Source organism: Ornithorhynchus anatinus, chromosome 16 (assembly GCF_004115215.2).
Source record: "Ornithorhynchus anatinus isolate Pmale09 chromosome 16, mOrnAna1.pri.v4, whole genome shotgun sequence".
In the NCBI taxonomy this organism is placed as follows: Eukaryota; Metazoa; Chordata; class Mammalia; order Monotremata; family Ornithorhynchidae; genus Ornithorhynchus; species Ornithorhynchus anatinus.
This window is the reverse complement of record NC_041743.1, coordinates 8,941,995-8,959,550: the sequence shown is the minus strand read 5'-3', so window position 1 is coordinate 8,959,550 and position 17,556 is coordinate 8,941,995. Positions and strand designations below refer to the sequence as shown.

The following is a 17,556-nucleotide window of genomic DNA, read 5'->3' as shown; positions in this document are numbered from 1 at the left end:
ATTTTTGAACAACAAATTCTTACCTCTGCCATTGACTCCCCTTCACCCTCAGACTTATCCATGAAACTCTGTCTCCTGATGTCTGTTAAATCATAAGAAGACTCCTCACTAGCATTAGTAGATTCCTTTAGGGGTTGGGTCTCTTCTGGAAGGAGCTAAAGTAAAATAATGATATTACATTATATTATTAATAGGCCAGCCATTAATCTGGAGACATTTGGTAATTTTCTTTGTAGCCTGTGGGTAACCTGCCATACCTGCACTTTTTCAGAGGGGGGAGGAGGAAAAGAGGGGGGCGGAGGGCCTCTGCCTCTAAATGCATCCCTTACTAATATCAAACAGGATGTTACTAATCTCCAGAAGTTTAACACAATGGATTGACAGCTCACAATAGACTGACACCCCTGTTGCGTAGATAGAGTTTGATCCTGATATCATAAATGCAACAACTATGCAGCGTCACTTCAAAGTAGACCTGATACCTGCTTTAAAACGTTATAGTCTCTATTCTCTGGCCATAGCCAGTATGTCAAGGATTAAAGTAAACAATACTTAGTGTATATAGTCTGAGTCAGGCTTTTCACTGATTCTGTAACAAGTTATCTTGTCATGCATATCAATTCTGGGTCCATTTAGAATTCAGAATTCCTCTCCAGAGCACTCCCACATTCCAAGCCCTTCTAAAAGCTAACCTCCTCCAACAACTCTTTCTCATTTTAATCAACCAACCAATAAAAATACACAAAATAATTCTCTAGGAAATGAATAATAACTTCTTATTTAAATGAGATTTATGATTCTAATATCTAAGACTAACAACTAGCAGTTGTCTTAGAGCAGAAGGTTTGGCATAGAACTCAATCTGGAAATCAAACACAAGTTTTTTTGGTTTCGTATAAGCTACTCTATTATAGTTGGTTATCCTACCCAAAATAAAAGTGGTGATCTTTTATCAAACACTAAGGTCTGATTTAAGTACCTCTTGTCCAAGTAGATTTTCCAGCTCTTCTGGTGATAATAAAGACACTCTTCTGCCTTTGATCCCAGAAAGGAGGAGATTGCAGGTGTTAATCCAATTCAAACACTCTACCTAAAAGAGAACAGGGGTACAGTCTACCCTATGAGAAGCTCAAGACTTTATCCACATGGTACTGTGATGTTCCTCTTGACCATCAAATGAAGAAAATTTTTTATTAGAAAAATTCTACTTGAAACATTTCAATATTAAGAAATATTTCAAATAACAACACAAGTCCTTTAAATTGAATGATGTATTCAATAACTCTTTTTAATTTAGGCCAAATAACTTTATACTTCAGGTAGCTCTGAATTAGACCCCTCTACTGTCATAGTCTATCCAAAATGTCTAGTGAAAAGATGTGTTTTGGCAGAATTGAGTTGTAATATTGTTTTACAGGTATCCTAATCATGTACTAGAAGTCTTAATCATCAATCAGTGGTATTTATGGAGTGCTTACCAGGAGCGGAAAACTGTACTAAATACTTGGGAAAGTACAATACAACAGGGTTGGTAGACATATGCCATGCCCACAAGAAGCTTTCAGTCTAGAGGGGGAGACAGACATTAAAATAACTAAAATATGGATAATAATAATAATAATGTATTTGTTAAACACTTATTATATGCCGAGCACTGTTCTAAGCGCTGGGGTAGATACAAGGTAATCAGGTTGTCCCACTGGGGGATCACAGTTTTAATACTCATTTTAAAGATGAGATAACTGAGGGACAGAGAAGTTAAGTGGCTTTATATTGATCCCTGTTTACTTGTTTTGCTGTGTTTATATCTATAATTCTATTTACTTATATTGATGCTTGTTTACTTGTTTTGATGCCTGTCTTCCCCTTCTAGATTGTAACCCAGGGTGGGCAGGGATTGTCTCTCTCTCTACTTCTGAATTGTATTTTCCAAGCATTTAGTACAGTGCTCTCATATAGTAAATACTCAATAAATACGATTGAATGAATGAATGAAAGTGGCTTGCCCAAAGTCACTCGGCAGACAAGTGGCGGAGCTGGGATTAGAATCCACGTCCTCTTACTCCCAACCCAAGCTCAGTGGAAAGAGCACGGGCTTGGGAGTCAGAGGTCATGGGTTTGAATGCCGGCTCTGCCACTTGGCAGCTGTGTGACTGTGGGCAAGTCACTTCACTTCTCTGTGCCTCAGTTACCTCGTCTGTAAAATGGGAATTAAGACTTGAGCCTCATGTGGGACAACCTGATTACCCTTTATCTACCCTAGTGCTTAGAACAGTGCTCTGCACATAGTAAGTGCTTAACAAATACCAATATTATTATTATTATTATTATTGTATTTATTGAGCATTTACTGGGTGAAAAGTCCTGGGAGAGTACAATATAACAAAGATGGTATACACGATCTCTGCCCATAATGAGCCTACAGTCTACAGAGGGAGACACATAGTAAAATAAATTACAGATATACATGCTGTGGTGACTATCAAGTCATTAAAGGGTATAGATTCAAATGCATAAGTGATGCAGAAGGGAGAAGGGGAGATGAGGATCTAGATAGGAAAGGCCACCTGGAACTGTGATTTTAATAATGTTTTGAAGGTAGGGAGAGTGGTGATCTGTCATATATGAAGGGGGAGGGTGTTCCAACCCAGAACATAGGCTTTCAAATTGCATTCAAGCCTAAATGAGCAAATATTTAGGAAAAGTTCACTGTAATCAAAGTGATTTAATATGCAAAGGGCTTTTAAGAAATTTTATTTTGGACATTAGAGCCCCTTTTTAAGCATGCACCACTAAGGATTTTATTATTCAGTAAGATTTTAGATATGAGCTATTTAAGGAACAGCCCACTTACGTTTTGCCATTGTACAGTTAATCAAAAATAGCACGTCAGTCCAGAACTATTTTCCTTTACCTGAGGAGAATCTGAAAGCCCATTACCCATTCACAGAGTAACAGATATTCGAGTAAGACTAAATTTTAGGCAAAAACAAAATCCAGATTGAGAATGAAGTGTCCTAATAAGTTTGAAAAAGGGAAAGAGAAGAATCTGTGCAGATTAAAAAATAAAATGTATCTCATTGAAAGTTCTGACACTCAGTTCTACCACAATGTGTGTTTTCAATATCTGTTTTGACTAGAATGGGGTTAGGGAATTAGCAATCTTCCAACAAAGTGAGTCTTTTGGTGCTAGGTGTGCTGTTTTGCTGAAGAAACTGCCTGGGGGCATATACACAGCACAAGTTTTCCTTATGCACAGTTTGTAATAGAAGAACTGGGGGCAGTTGATAATTAACTCACACCTAGCATTACTGAACTCTAGAACTGAGTTTGCTATGGAAGACAGTAACATTTGGAGTGCTTAGTACAGTGCTCTGTACACAGTAAGTGCTCAATAAAAATAACTGCTTGATTTGGAAGTACGTGATTTCCTACTGTCTCCCAACATTTTGCTTTGTTTCTATGAGGACCTTCCTTATTTCTTCTGGTAATGTGACTTCCTCTTCCCATCATCCTGTCATTGCAATATATGCAACAGAGAGTGAAGTTGGCTTAGGGAACACACAAAGAGAACAGGAAGCAATTACCTTAATTTTCTTCAGCTCCTTCAGATAATCATTAGAATCTGTCTTGGCTATTTCCTGCAGAGTGAATGCTGTCACCATATCATTACAGCAGCTGAGGAAACACAATGATATTCTCCAACTTTCCACAAAAGTCCTCAAAGACCCATCATGGGAGATGGATTACAAAGAGCAATAGGGCATGGAGAGATTACTGCATTTTATTAATAATAACAATAATAATAATAGTGGCATTTGTTAAGTGCTTACTATGTGCTAGGGTAGAAACAAGCTAATCAGGTTGGATATAGTCTCTGTTCCACATGGGTCTCATAGTCTTAATCTCCATTTTACAGATGAGGGAACTGAGGCTCAGAGAATTGAAGTGACTTGCCCAAGGTCACACAGCAGACAAGTGGCGGAGGTGGAATTAGAACCCAGGTCCTTCTGACTCTCAGGTCCCTGCTCTGAGTTGAGGTTATTGTACTTTATTACATAATTTCTATACGAAGAGAACCCAACCACTTTATAATCTTCTTTGCTTGAGTGGTACTTCAGTGGCTAAGCATGCCACTCCAGAGAGGTCCTTGGTAAAAGATGTTATCTTTGTCATTGGACCTAATCTTGTTCTTTATGTTTACCTTCTTGGATCTTCAAGGTAGTGAAGATGAGTATTTTCAAAATGGAATCTGTTTGCTAATATTTATTATCGATGATAATTCAGAGTAAATTCTCATCAAAAGCTTTCATTTCCAGTATACTTTATTCTTTAATCTCAAAGTTAGGTATGAGCTCCAAGTGGGGCGGGGGACAGACATCTCCAATGCTTTTTGAGCTGAATGCCCAGTTTCGCTTATCCCAGGACTCTAATGAGATCTGTAAATTCCAACCAGGACTGAAAAGATGTAAAACAGTGGCTTTCTGGACCTGTAGCTCTTACCCGTGGTCTCAGCCTCCATCCAACCCCTCACAAAAATGAAAGCTGGCACCTATATGGACGAGAAGTAGTGTGGCCTCCTGGAAAAAGCACGGGCCTGGGAGTCAGAGGACATGGATTCTAATCCCACTTGCCTGTTGTGTGAGTTTAACTTCCCTGTGCCCCAGTTTCCTCATCTGTAAACTGTGGATTCAATACCTGTTCATCCTCCCTCTTAGTCTGAGAGCCCCATGTGAGACAGGGACTATGTCTGACATGATTATCTTGTATCTACTCCAGCGCTTAGTACAGTGTTACAGGTTCAAGTACATTGGCCAAGGCTAACATTCACGGTCACAGAAGCCAAAAAGGACTTAGTTCTCCCAGCATATTTCCTTCCTGCTCTAAGTTGGTTTTTCACTGCTCTCTTTTGGTCCCCTTATTTTTACAAATCACTTCTAACTGGAAGCTGCTGTTTGACATTTTTAGGCCCCAAATTTAGGTCCAAATGTTTTAAAAGGCTCACATATATCTTAACACTACTACGCTGTGGCCACTTACAGAGTAAATGGGTTGTGCATGAAAACTCCTGTATGTGCTTCACGATGTGCGGCAACCCTGCCTCAGTAGAAACACTGCTGGCAAGGCTAAGAAAGTGTGGGTGATGCTACCCAAACTCCCATTATTACAATCAATACCTTGGGTAGGTTCTTGGTTCTCACCTCTTCCCCAGAAATTATAAGACTGAGGCTCACACTTCTTATTTGACTGAAATATCTACCACTATGACAACTTCACACATATTTTTTTCTACTAGGGCAGAAAGCAATATAAAAATAAATAATAAAAAGAAAACTTTACCTCATTATGTAGCTGGAGAATTTGCTCAGTCTTTTAGCCAGACCAATGGCCTCCAGCTCCAGTTTTGAGATTCCTACATCATAGAACTCTTTCTCCTCAAAGATATCTAATTCAGTTTTTGGGAGAGAGTCCTTTTCAGTGTGGTTGGGTATAACTGTGATAAGCAGATTCACCATCCAGTGGACCATGGCTGTATGCAGTTCTGTAACCTGAAGAAATAAATATTAAAAGAGAGCCATTTGAAAAGCACCCAGTTAAAGCCACGTTGTATTCAGAATTGAAAATGACTATTATACCAAAATTCTGATTTCAGGAGTATTAAAGCACCTCTAGTCAGTCAATCATATTTTGTGAGCGCTTATTGTATGTACTAAGTGCTTGGAGAGTACGATACAATAATTATCAGATGCATTCCCTGCCCACAGCAAGCATGCATTCCAGGTGGGGAGACATATCAATATAAATAAATTGCAGATATGTACATAAGTGCTGCAGGGCTGGGAGAAGGGATGAATAAAGGGAGCAAGTCAGGGTGACATAGAGGGAGTGGAAGAAGAGTAAAGGAGAGCTTAGTCATGGAAGGTCTCTTGAGATGTGCCTTCAACAGGGCTTTGAAAACGGGGGAAGAGTCACTCTTAGTCAGATATGAGGAGGAAGGGTGTTCCAGGCCAGAGGTATTTCACCTTCTTCCTCTTTTCCAAAATTCTATCAAAGATCCATCTCTTGTGCAATACTATCCCCAATTAATCCCTTGATTAAAATCAATTCAATCACTCCAGGAATTCTTCATTAGTATTGTTTTTTTAAAAAATGGAACTTATGAAGCACTTACTGAGTCCCAGACATTGGGCTTGGGTATGTGCTGGGGTAGATACAAGATACTCAGATCAGACCCACTCTTTGACCCGTAAGAGGCTTACATAGCCTAAGAAATACAGAGAATAGGAATCATATTCCCATTTTGCAGATGAGGAAACTGAGGTACAGAGAAATTAAATGATTTCCCTAAGATCACACAGCAGGCCAGTGGCAAAACTGGGATTAAAACCTGGGTCACCCGATTCCCAGACCGAAGCTTTCCCACACTGCTTCTTTATGATCTTGTAGGTATTCAAATTAATTTTGTTTATATGTTTCTGCCCCAGTTTGATGTATATTGCCTTTTTTGTCTTTATGCTTCTGTCAATTGTGTCACGTTTAATATACATGCTTATTAGTAACAGATTAAGTCCATAAAATGTACTGAGATCATTTAATCAAAGCTCATCCCCTCATGCTCTATCTGGCCCTAATTGTGACTGTGTGTTCCACTCCGCAATTTTGCTGGTGCAGTTTTTTTCTTTTTAACCCTTAGCAGACTCTTTAGCAGAGATGAGAGAGAATCATATTTGGATGGCCTTGGGCTCCCCTAAATAGGCTTGGTAAGTGCCCCTAACAGTTCAGCCAAACAGCCTAAATTCAAGGAAGATATAAGTATAAAAAACCTCCAAGACTCCCCCGGAGGAAAGGATGTTATCACAAAGAGGACTAAATGAGCTTCATTCTTATCAATCAATTGTATTTTTGAGCTCTTACCGTGTGCAGAACACTGTACTAAGCATTTGGGAGAGTAATATATAAGAGAATTGGTGGGCCCGATCCCTGCCCACAACTAGTTTACAGTCTAGAGGACTTTCCTACTTCCTTATTATTACTACATACTTGTTGATGAAGTCCAATGTTTTCTTTTTCAGTCCCACTAGTCATAGTTAAAATCCAGTGTTGAATCATGTTAAACACATTAGCTTGGACCACTCTGAAGGAAATATCAAAAGAAATAATCAAGTGTCTTAATCTGGATCTAAGTACCTATCAGCTAAAAAGATAAATTATTTCTTATATCACACATACACCCCCAACACCCACACCTCTATAACTCCACTATCCATACTCTTTCTCACCCATTTATCAAGTGAAAGGAGAAGTAGCAGTCATCTGATGAAGTGGGGCAGAACAGAATTGATGAGTTCAGGCAATTACAAGGTCAAAATTTTCACTTTTTAAAGTTATTTAAATTTAGCATTTAATATTGGTTTTCCACTATCAAATCTTGGTTCATTCATATTTACCCCTCTGTTTCATCTTCCAAATGGGAACAGAAAAATTAACCAAAATGCCAAATAGATTATTTAGATGGGGTACTTACGGGACATGAGGAACTTCCTTGTTTCGATCTGCAAATTTCTGGGCACTGCCCACAGTCGCTAGCAGCTCATTCAGCTGCGACAACATTTCAGGAATATTTTGATACAGGGATATCCAATCAGCATGAGACATTCTGGTCCGTTGTTGGCCGGTTTCCATCTTTAAAACCCAGCTTTCTAAACAATTGTTTAAACTTGGAAAGATCTTGGCCAACCCTACGAAAAACAGCAAATGAAAAAACAAGTGGAGATGTTCTTGGATTTCTAATGAAAAGTAAATCGGTCACCACAATTAAGCTACATTCATGTCAGAACTTTTTTTTGTTGATTAGATTATTCTTTGATGATTTCTTACCATTCTCCCCGGATACCCTTATATCATATTCTTCACAAAGTTTTTTAGTATTGAGGTTTATATCCTCCATGAGTTGCAGCTCTGGTGGCATCTCCCCATCAAGACTCTTATGCCGGAGGAGCATAGATAGCCCCAGCTCTGTCCAATTTTTCTGCAAATTATTAGCAACCTTAAGGGTCTCCAATTTCCCTAATAGTTGATCTCCTCCAAATTGTTGTGTATCCTCACTCAGCATCTAGCAACATAAAAAAAAAAAGAAAAGAAATCAGTTATCCACTACAGAATTTCTGATGAGGCTCTTCTGAGTGCAAGCTCCTGGTGGGCAGAAATATATCTCTTGCTCTGGTGTACTTTCCCAAGTACTTAGTACAATGCATTGCACTCAATAAACTTCTATTACAGAGACCTAATTTGTAGGGTATGGATTTGCGGAGGTTACACAAAAAGTAATTCAGACAGTAATTATCAGGCTTTAAGGCTAAATGAACTCACACCACCATAGAAATTTAGTGAAAGCAGCTATGCTTAATTTATGATATTGAATTACAAAGTCAGTCTTAACAATAACCAAATCTTAGTTTTGAAGTAATAATTTTATTTTGGAAAAAGAAAAAGATGAGCACATGCTGACCATGGGTACCAGAAACCCCAATTCTCTAGAAGAGGGAAAATGGAAAAATCCCAGAAAAAAATTATGTTTATGGTGGTTTTAAAAATGAACAAATTTTTTAGATACCACTTCCCAAAATACGTCACTTTTATTAACAATGGAGATCATTTCAACTCATCACACAAATGAACTAAGTCTCATGTTAACCACAGCAAAATTAGGATGGATTTCGAGTGCACTTTAGGAAGGTAAATGTTCAGAAAAACAGAAGCGAAGTTAGGTTTTCTTAACCTATATTTAGAAAAATACTAATTTGGAATGAAAAGAGAATCGAACATAGACCAGCTTACATTTTCCCAAGCCTTGAAGTCCTCTAGGATGTTATTTGAAATATTTTCCTTGAGAGAAATTAACTGTTCCTTCACACTAGAGAAGTGGGAAGAGGAATTAGTATGAGAAGGTGTATGAGTCAAGACAGAAGAAAAAGCAAAAAATATTATGCCCCTCTTCTTCTTCTCCTCTTCTCACTGGGGAGAGAATCCATTCATGGAATAGCAGGATAGTTAGAAGACTATTCACTCTTAGAAGTACTTGTCTTTAACTGTTTTTAATTCAATTTGCCAGTGTATCCGTCTTCCTCCAAACCTTTTAGCCAGAGACCTACCTGGGCCAGAGATATTGACTGAATCAATCAGTTGTATTTATTGAGTGTTTGTTATGTGAAGAACATTGTACTAGGCACTTCGGAGAGTACAATACAACAGAATTAGCAGACATGTTCCCTGCCCATAATGAGCTTACAGTCTAAAGGATGACCTTGTATTTTTCACTGGCACTTATTTTAGTGCTTTGTACAAACTGCTTAACAAATATCATGAAAAATATTAAGTATTAATGAGCGCTGCATATAATTTTACATCTGTTAAAAGGAATGTGTTTGCCAGACTTCTAGGGAGAGTAAGTTAAAGATCACATGGGGCCTAGGCCTCCAATACTCTAGAACAGAGCAGAACCATCCTTGTTGACAGTGGCTGCTGATGTATTGCCTAGGCAAAGGGGAAATCTATATAAACTACATAGTTTCAGACACCAAAATCATTATCTTGAACCCTAATGCAAGTTGGTGGCTAGAATTATCTGTCAACTGCCACATACATACAGAGTCCCTTGAATTCTGCAGCTAATGCTCCCAGGAGATCTTCAAAGACAGCTCCAAATTGCACACATAAAAGTCTAGTTGGAAGATCTAGATGATTGCAGCTACCATTAACCTGGCATAATAATAGAGTAGCCTCTTGGAATTTGAAAATGATTTGTTAGTGGTTTCGCCTATTAGCAGCTGGCTGTACCAGCAGGCCCTGGGTCCCGCCCTGAGCCCTGTTTTCTGCTATCATTTTGGTCCCAGCAGCCATAACTAGGCTGCTCCAGTGGCTGGCTGGTTTGCCACCACCTGGGTCCCCTAGGAAAGCCCAGATGGCCATGGGTGGTTGGATAAACTTTCTAGTGCTTTAAATGTAGCTGTCACTGGGGTGCAGATGGTATTCTCAAGGGTTCTCTAACCAATCTCTTGCAAATGCCAAGGGACTACTGCCAGTAACATAGCAGAATCAGGTGCTTTTTTTTAATAGCACCAAAGGGGAAAAAAGCAGAAAGATGGTGCTAGAGAAGGAGGTAGTGCTCCTTCTTTTCTATCTTTAGCTTCCTCTTTTTTCCCACTTTTGTTCCACCTTCCTCCTCTTTCAAATTCCCTCCTTCATTCCTCCGCATCTTTTTTTCCTTCCTTTTCCTTCCCTGTTCTCTCAAAGCCCCATCTTCTCAACCTCACCCCTATGTTCAAAATGAAAAATTGTCATCCCTGGGACCCACCTATTTTCCTGAAAGTACTTCAGCCACTTGGAAAGACCAGTCTTAATTAGCCTCAGCTTCTCTCTGGTGCACTCTTCATTTTGTTCCACTGCTAGTCTGAAGTGGCCCAAAGTTTTTCTCCAATTCATGGTTAGTTGCTGCAATTCTTCTAGGTCAGATGTGTCCTATATCGCAATGGATGGAAACAAACAACAAAATACAATAAAATGTTGCTTGGGGCTCTTTATCCCGAAGAAAGCTCTAGAATCTGGCATGCCCCCCCACCATCCCCCAATGCATGGGTTGAGGGGGCATGCCAACATACTATGATCCTTCTAGAAGGAATTTACAATGTTTGAATTTACAAAATGTGAATCCTTCCTGGGATGTAGGTGCTGTACTGTGTTTGCATAAACTCGCTGCTAATATCGTTCAACCCTCAGTCAATCAGTGAGTTTCAGCCACAAGGTTCTCTCAATCCAGTTTTCACCCGAGGCAGAGTTTCCAGGGGCATCTGAGCCCTCTGTGTGAGTATGCAGCATCCCCTGCTGTGCATTCCTGACTTTTCAATACCTGATTACTTGACAATCCCCATTCTTCAAGCATGCCAGATAACCAAGTTTTTATAAAGTACTGCAATTTCTAAATCAATCTACGATTGATTGGATGAAAGAATGAATGAATGAACGAAGTTAGAAGAGTTGGGATTTAAAACTAGGCCATTTGAAACATTTGGGATCAGATTTGCCCCTGTGAAATTGACAGAAATTATTCTAATCATCACTTTGAATTCTTTAAGAGTTTCATTCATTCATTCATTCAATCTTATTTATTGAGCGCTTACTGTGTGCAGAGCACTGTACTGAGCACTTGGAAAGTACAATTAATCCCTGCTCCGCCACTTGTCTGCTGTGTGACCTTAGGCAAGCCGCTTAACTTCTCAGTGCCCTCAGTTACCTCATCTGGAAAATGGGGATTAAGATTGTGAGCCCAACATAGCACAGTCTGATTACCTTGTATCTACCCAGTGCTTAGAACAGTACTTGGCAAATAGTAAGCACTTAACAAATACCATTATTATTATTTAAGAGAAGCAGCGTGATTTAGTGGAAAGAGGAAGGGCATGGCAGTCAGAGGACATGGATTCTAATTCTGGCTCCGCCACTTGGCTGCTTTGTGACCTTGGGCATTCATTTAACTTCTCTGTGCCTCAGTTACCTCATCTGTAAAAATGGGTATTAAAAAATGTGAGCCCCACATGGGATAATCTGATTACCCTGTATCTACCCCAGCACACAGAACAGTGCTCAGCACATAGTAAGCGCTTAACAAATACCATAATTATTAGCATCATTATTAATTATTATTACAATTTGGCAACAGATAGAAACAATTCCTATCCAACAACGGGCTCACAGTCTAGAAGGGGGAGACAGACAACAAAACAAAACAAAACATGACTCCAGATTTTATAGTTTCACAGCTTTTACAGTTTCACAGTTTTACAGTCCACAGTTTCACAGACTCCAGATGTTGTCTTAAGGATGTAACCAACATGTCCATACTTATCACTTGATATTTGGAGTTTGCCCATGACTACTACCAATAGAAGTGCAAGGGTGATAATGTTGACACTAGCTTTAGTTAATGTTTATTGTATTTTCAAACAGAGGGGAGAGAACAGAAAAGACAAAAAAGGGTAAGTAAATAGAGCGCTAAAAGAAAATGGGAATTTAAAAGAATCTCCCCAAATAACTGCAAATAAATCCAAAAGCTTAATGAAAAATATTGATCTTATATTTTCATGCACAAGCACACATTAGCTGTGCTCTAACATAAGCCTCTTAAATTCAGATTTACCTTGGATGCCAGCATTACAATGAAGTATTCGATTTGTTTGGTCCAAGTCTTTTCGCTGAGATAAAGCCTTTTGGCCATCATTAGTTTATTTCTTTCAATCATCTAAAAGAAACATTTTCTATTATTATTTTTCATTGTTGATATTTGTAGGTGGGATATGGGGATAAGCAACAAGTAGACACATTTAGTGAGGAATGGAAGACATCAGACCTATTCCCAAAATAAAATTAGTATGACTGATTACATTAGAAAGAGCCATCTGCTTATCCAAAAGTTACAGAATGATCCAAAAAAAAATAGAAGACCACAGAGTATGGTAAACTGTCACTGTGTTCTGCATTACAATGAGCTAAGCCCAGTCTTTGAAAGTAAGAATCTCCTTTCCTGACTATATGGACTATTTTTCAAGGCAGGGATGACAGAGTGTTAGCATGTTCTGATTCACAAACTATAAGAAAGGATCTTACCTAAAGTTGAAGAGAATGTAATAAAAGATGTTACAAAAACGAATATCCCTAGTCTCCAAGAGAAAAAATAAAATGAAAGTGAAGGGACCCTTTGTTTATCATGGCTCAAGGTCAAGAGAATACAATTCACATCTTTTATAGCCCTTCAATTAGTACCAACTGCAAAAGTCAAGTGGATATTTTTCTCATCAAAGAGGAAGGGGAGCCAGATATCCAATACCTACCTTTAGTGCCAAATCGAAGGTAGTTGAGCTCCAGATGTCTTTCTCTAGGGTTAACTGGCTAATAACAGCCTCCAATCTTCCTCTTTGTAACTCATATAATCCACGATAGTCTTCCACAAGACTAGGAGAAAAATTAAGAAACACTGTCACTAATGACACATACTAAGTAATGGGAAAGACTCCACTAAAACCAAATAATTATGCCTTCAACAGTAAATTTTTCCTTTTCTATGCATTGTCATTCCCTCTTTTTCCATTGGTTCATCAGAACAAAACAGTACTCCAGTCGCCCCAATTCTATGCCCACTAAAAATATAATCAAGATGCATAATGGGAAATAATACACTGAATATACAAACAAGCCAGATTTGGTCCTTTTACTATTAAGAAAAGCAGGTCACATTTGTTTTAGGAAGATAAAAGAAGAAATTTAAATATGAACAGCACAAAGCATTTATGTGAAAGTGGTTCATATTTGAAAATAGTTTGATCCTTTGAATAAAGTTTCTATGAAAGCTGGAATGTCTGGTTTGTTTCCTCACTGAAGACCCACACTACTTATAAATGAACAAATAACTTTGAAAGGTAACAGTGCTTATCTTTGTTGGGGAAAAAGCTTCGGGGATAACAAATTCAATACCTTTATCACTTGCTATTTAAAAAATTTTAATCTTGTTCTCAAAATGAACCAGTAAGTTGATCAATGATATGAAGAGCTCATTATGTGCACAGCACTGTATTAGGCACCTGGGAGGGAACAATGCAGTTGAGTTGATAGATATGTCCCCTGCCCACAAGGAGCCTATAGTCTAGAGGGGACTTTTTAACTCTTGCAGATACTTTTCTGGATGTTTCTGCACAATAATCACATGAGTAAAGAATCATTTTTAATCAATTACATTAGAGATTCTGTGAAACTTGGGCAGTACATAAATTGTCACCTTGTCTTTAAAACAGATGCAGCAAGGGTATACTGACTCTTGGGAGACTTCCAGGGGGTTATTTCTGGGATAGCACATAATAGAGTTTTTCAATTATGGGAAGTGCTCTTTCATAACAAAATAAAAAACCAGAGGGAAGAGGTTTCAATAAAATAGTTTGCTGTGCTTCCCCTAGATCTTCTGATATGTCTACCACATGAATAATGCCTTTTTGTGACCCTGTTTATTTTCCTGAGGACTCTTTAGAGATTTTTTTTTACAAATTTATCCTTTCTGGCTAATTTGCTCCTATGCTGATGATGATTTGCTTCTGTTCTTCAGGCACCACCCTGACACTCAGGAGTTTCAGGTTTTAGCCCATCTGGCTACAATTGCTGGACCTATGTAATAGTGCTCATAGTTTAAACTATTTCCCATCTGCTACCAAATAGGAGCCAAAGGGTTGAGTTTCATCTATAAAGCCCTTTGTCCTTTGGGAACCAAAAACCTTATGGAATCTCTTTTCATACTTACCATCAGAGTAATTAAGGATACCTCTTGCTCTTTTCTGCTAACATTCCTCAGGACTCTATCTTATTCCCTTAGAAGGTCCTTGCCTCAACTCCTCCTAAGTCAACTCGGGCTGGTTGAACTGGTATCCTGACACACGAGCACACAATATGAACTCACTTTCTGATCTGGTATTTTCTTAGAAGAATTGAACTGCTGATTTAAAAAGTATTAAATTTACATTGGAAAACTCTCCAGAAATTTTATGACAGCGAGTTCAATTTAAGTAAATCATCTATCTAAAATATGAATCAAACCAAATAATTCTTTCTGCCCAACTCCTGGTGGTGTCCTTTTCTCACTCCTGTTTGCTGATGTCTTTATGGTTCATTTTGAGATTTCAGGGACAAATACATTTCCTCACAACAAAAACATCTCTACGTCCCGCCTCCAGTAAAACCAACTAATCTCTTTAACTGGACACCCTGTTAGAGCTACAGGATCCCATGAAAATGCAGATTCTCAGTAAAGACAAAGGTACTCATTTTGGTCACGTGAAGGGGATTCATATAAAACTAATGAACAATTCACATGAAAGGGATCACAGGCTTAAAATAAAGATTTAAAATTTTAACCAGAGTTCAGAACATTTCACATTTTATAACTCTGACCAGTCTAGTTTATTTGCTATAAGTCCTTTTAGCAAAAGTGAGAGACTAGAACCTGAGCTCAGTAATGTTGGAAACAGAGATGAAATCTGCATTCGCTGGGCACAATAATCTTTCCAAAAGAGTCAGTTCCAAGATTGAAGAAGACCAAAGCACTGATCTCTCTTCACTGTATCTAATACAGGTCATGATAGAAGAAAGAATTCAGTTTGTGGGCATGCAGTGCCAGTTTAAGACTCAAGCTAGATCCCCTTTGTCAGCGGAAGATAGGAAACTCCCAAGCCAATGCTCACCCCCCATTGTCCTCAGGGCCAGTTCAAACCATTTTAGCATACTAAGAAAAAGGAAGGGGCCTGGAAGGCAGCTGAATCATTAGGTGAAAAACAGAAGGAAGAAAGAAAAGAGATGTCCATGGTCCAATAGCGTTCTAAGCAACTGTCTTATTTGCCTCCCTAGTAGATCCAGCCCTACCAGTCCTTGGATATCTTTATCCTCTCTAGTACCTCTGGGGTTACCTTTGGACTGTAGAAGGCTATCGGGGGTAAGATGGTGAATCAGCACCCCTGTGACAACTGGGGTGGGCATTCTGAAAGTTGCACTGTGTCCTGGCTAAAAACTCACTGTTCTCACTAGGTAAAACGGCCCTAGAGGTTGGTTTGTTTTTATCTGGGCATTGTCTTTTTAGGGTGAATAGAGAGCTTGTCTGTTGATATGTAATCTAGCCAATCCAGGACAATGGAAACACCTAAAAATTCTAAATGAGAAAGATATAATCACAACACATAGGAAAAAGTTCACTAAAACCTTGAATGAAAAATACACTCTAAAAATGCCCATTTGGCCAAGTCATTGTTGCAGAAATAATAAGAATTTTCCCCAGGAGAACATTCCATGCCATCTTTCTTTCCCGCAAAGAGCAATATAAGCAAACTCAATTTGCTCTGCAGATTTTTAAAAAACCTGTTCTTACTACGCTTCAGAACCCACTCCCCACCTCAGTTACTTAGTTTAGAAGCAACTTACTTGGCATTCTTCTCTGAGTCAACAAGGGCCTGGGCCAACTCCCTATGGGCCATCTCTACGTCTTTTGTCACCTTTGCATCATGCTCTCGAACAAGGTGCAGCTCCCTGAAATAACAAGACAGACATTACACTCTTGGAAAGGAAGATCAAAAAAGTTACATCTAGGATATCCATCTCCTCATTCGAGTGCTTTTCAGCTGTCACGAATATTCTCCTACCTCTCCTTTTAATACAGCCAAATCTAGTCCTCTACATCATCCGATTTCCCCCTCTCTGTCCTCTGTCCCTTTACTTTCATTTCTTCTGCAAACTATTAGACTCTCATGAGAGAGTCCCATACTCCCTCCTCCTGGTTATCTTTAAGCCATTTCATACCTGGTGAGTGCTTCAATAGCATTCTTAAAATTGTATAGTTCTTCTACAATATGTCTGTCCATCACTCCTTGAACCATCATGTCTTTGTACATGTCAACCATCTGATGAGATACACGTTCAATAAGTTGCACATACCTCTGTCTGTAAGAAAAAGAAGGGATGCATGACTGTATTGAGAAGAGAAGGACATTGTGGTAATGAACATAGAAAACACAAGAAAAAGGAGAGAAGTTAGCAGGGAATAGGTAAGAGAAGCCATGTAATTTAGTGGAATGAGCAAGGGCCTGGGTGTCAGAGGACCTGAGTTCTAATCCCGGTTCCACCATTTGCCATTTGTCTGTTATAGTGAACGCTCTCAAGTGCTTAGTAGAGTGCTCTGCACATAGTAAGCACTCAATAAATATGACTGACTCTCTGTGATGTGACTTACCCCAGGTGCTTCAGTTATCTCATTTGCATAAAATGGGGATTAAGACTGTGAGCTGTATATGAGACAGGGACTGTGTCCAACCTGATTATATTTTACCTATCCCAGTGCTTAGTACAATGTCTGACACATAATAAGCACCTAATATCATTAAAAAAGTAAACGATTTGCATGATGGAGATAACCGAATGGAAGTTGGGTAAGCTTCTTTATTAAGACAAATTAATAAGCAAGTAACTGATTAACCCACTAACAAAATTACAACCTGACTCTAACAACATGATACTGCTCTTGGTCCAGTGGAAAGAATATCGCATGTAGGGGAATGCCTGCTGGGGCTATGTAATCAATGGCGAAGGTTCTGTTCCAAAGGTTGGAAAGGTCTGGCAGGAATTCTGAAAAATAGTCCATAATGTGGGTGATGAAGACCATAGTGAATATCAAGACAGGTCCCCAGGCAACTACCTGCTGGACAATAATAATAATTGTGGTTTTCGCTAAATGCTTACTATCTGCAAGCACTGAGATGCTACTGTATTGTACAATGGTGCTAAGTTACAGTATCAGCTGCAGGCTGCAGTCACTTTGGCCATCATTGTTCATAAAAAAGCTAACATGTATTGTGCAATTTGCGGCACCTCTCTGCCTTATTTGCTCATTGCACTTCTTGTCCTGGTGGGAACACAAATGGCAGGGAAGAATGTAAGTGGCACTGTGCAAAAAACTATCACTATAATCAATTCTTTTGC

General features: G+C 38.9%; 1 protein-coding gene across 2 annotated transcripts in view; it reads right to left on the bottom strand.

The window, feature by feature from the left end:
• Window positions 1-17,556, bottom strand: part of AXDND1 (axonemal dynein light chain domain containing 1) — a 35,488-nt gene that overhangs the window by 6,299 nt on the left and 11,633 nt on the right. For both annotated transcript variants that reach the window (XM_007668938.3, XM_029081482.2), the window contains exons 10-22: window positions 16,381-16,521; window positions 16,006-16,110; window positions 12,885-13,005; window positions 12,194-12,295; window positions 10,355-10,518; window positions 8,839-8,914; window positions 7,879-8,113; window positions 7,526-7,739; window positions 7,042-7,135; window positions 5,341-5,549; window positions 3,588-3,678; window positions 980-1,090; window positions 24-155 (exon numbers count right to left, since the gene is read on the bottom strand). In XM_007668938.3, coding sequence (XP_007667128.2) covers window positions 24-155; window positions 980-1,090; window positions 3,588-3,678; window positions 5,341-5,549; window positions 7,042-7,135; window positions 7,526-7,739; window positions 7,879-8,113; window positions 8,839-8,914; window positions 10,355-10,518; window positions 12,194-12,295; window positions 12,885-13,005; window positions 16,006-16,110; window positions 16,381-16,521 — 1,795 coding nt within the window. The remainder of the gene's footprint in view (window positions 1-23; window positions 156-979; window positions 1,091-3,587; window positions 3,679-5,340; window positions 5,550-7,041; window positions 7,136-7,525; window positions 7,740-7,878; window positions 8,114-8,838; window positions 8,915-10,354; window positions 10,519-12,193; window positions 12,296-12,884; window positions 13,006-16,005; window positions 16,111-16,380; window positions 16,522-17,556) is intronic.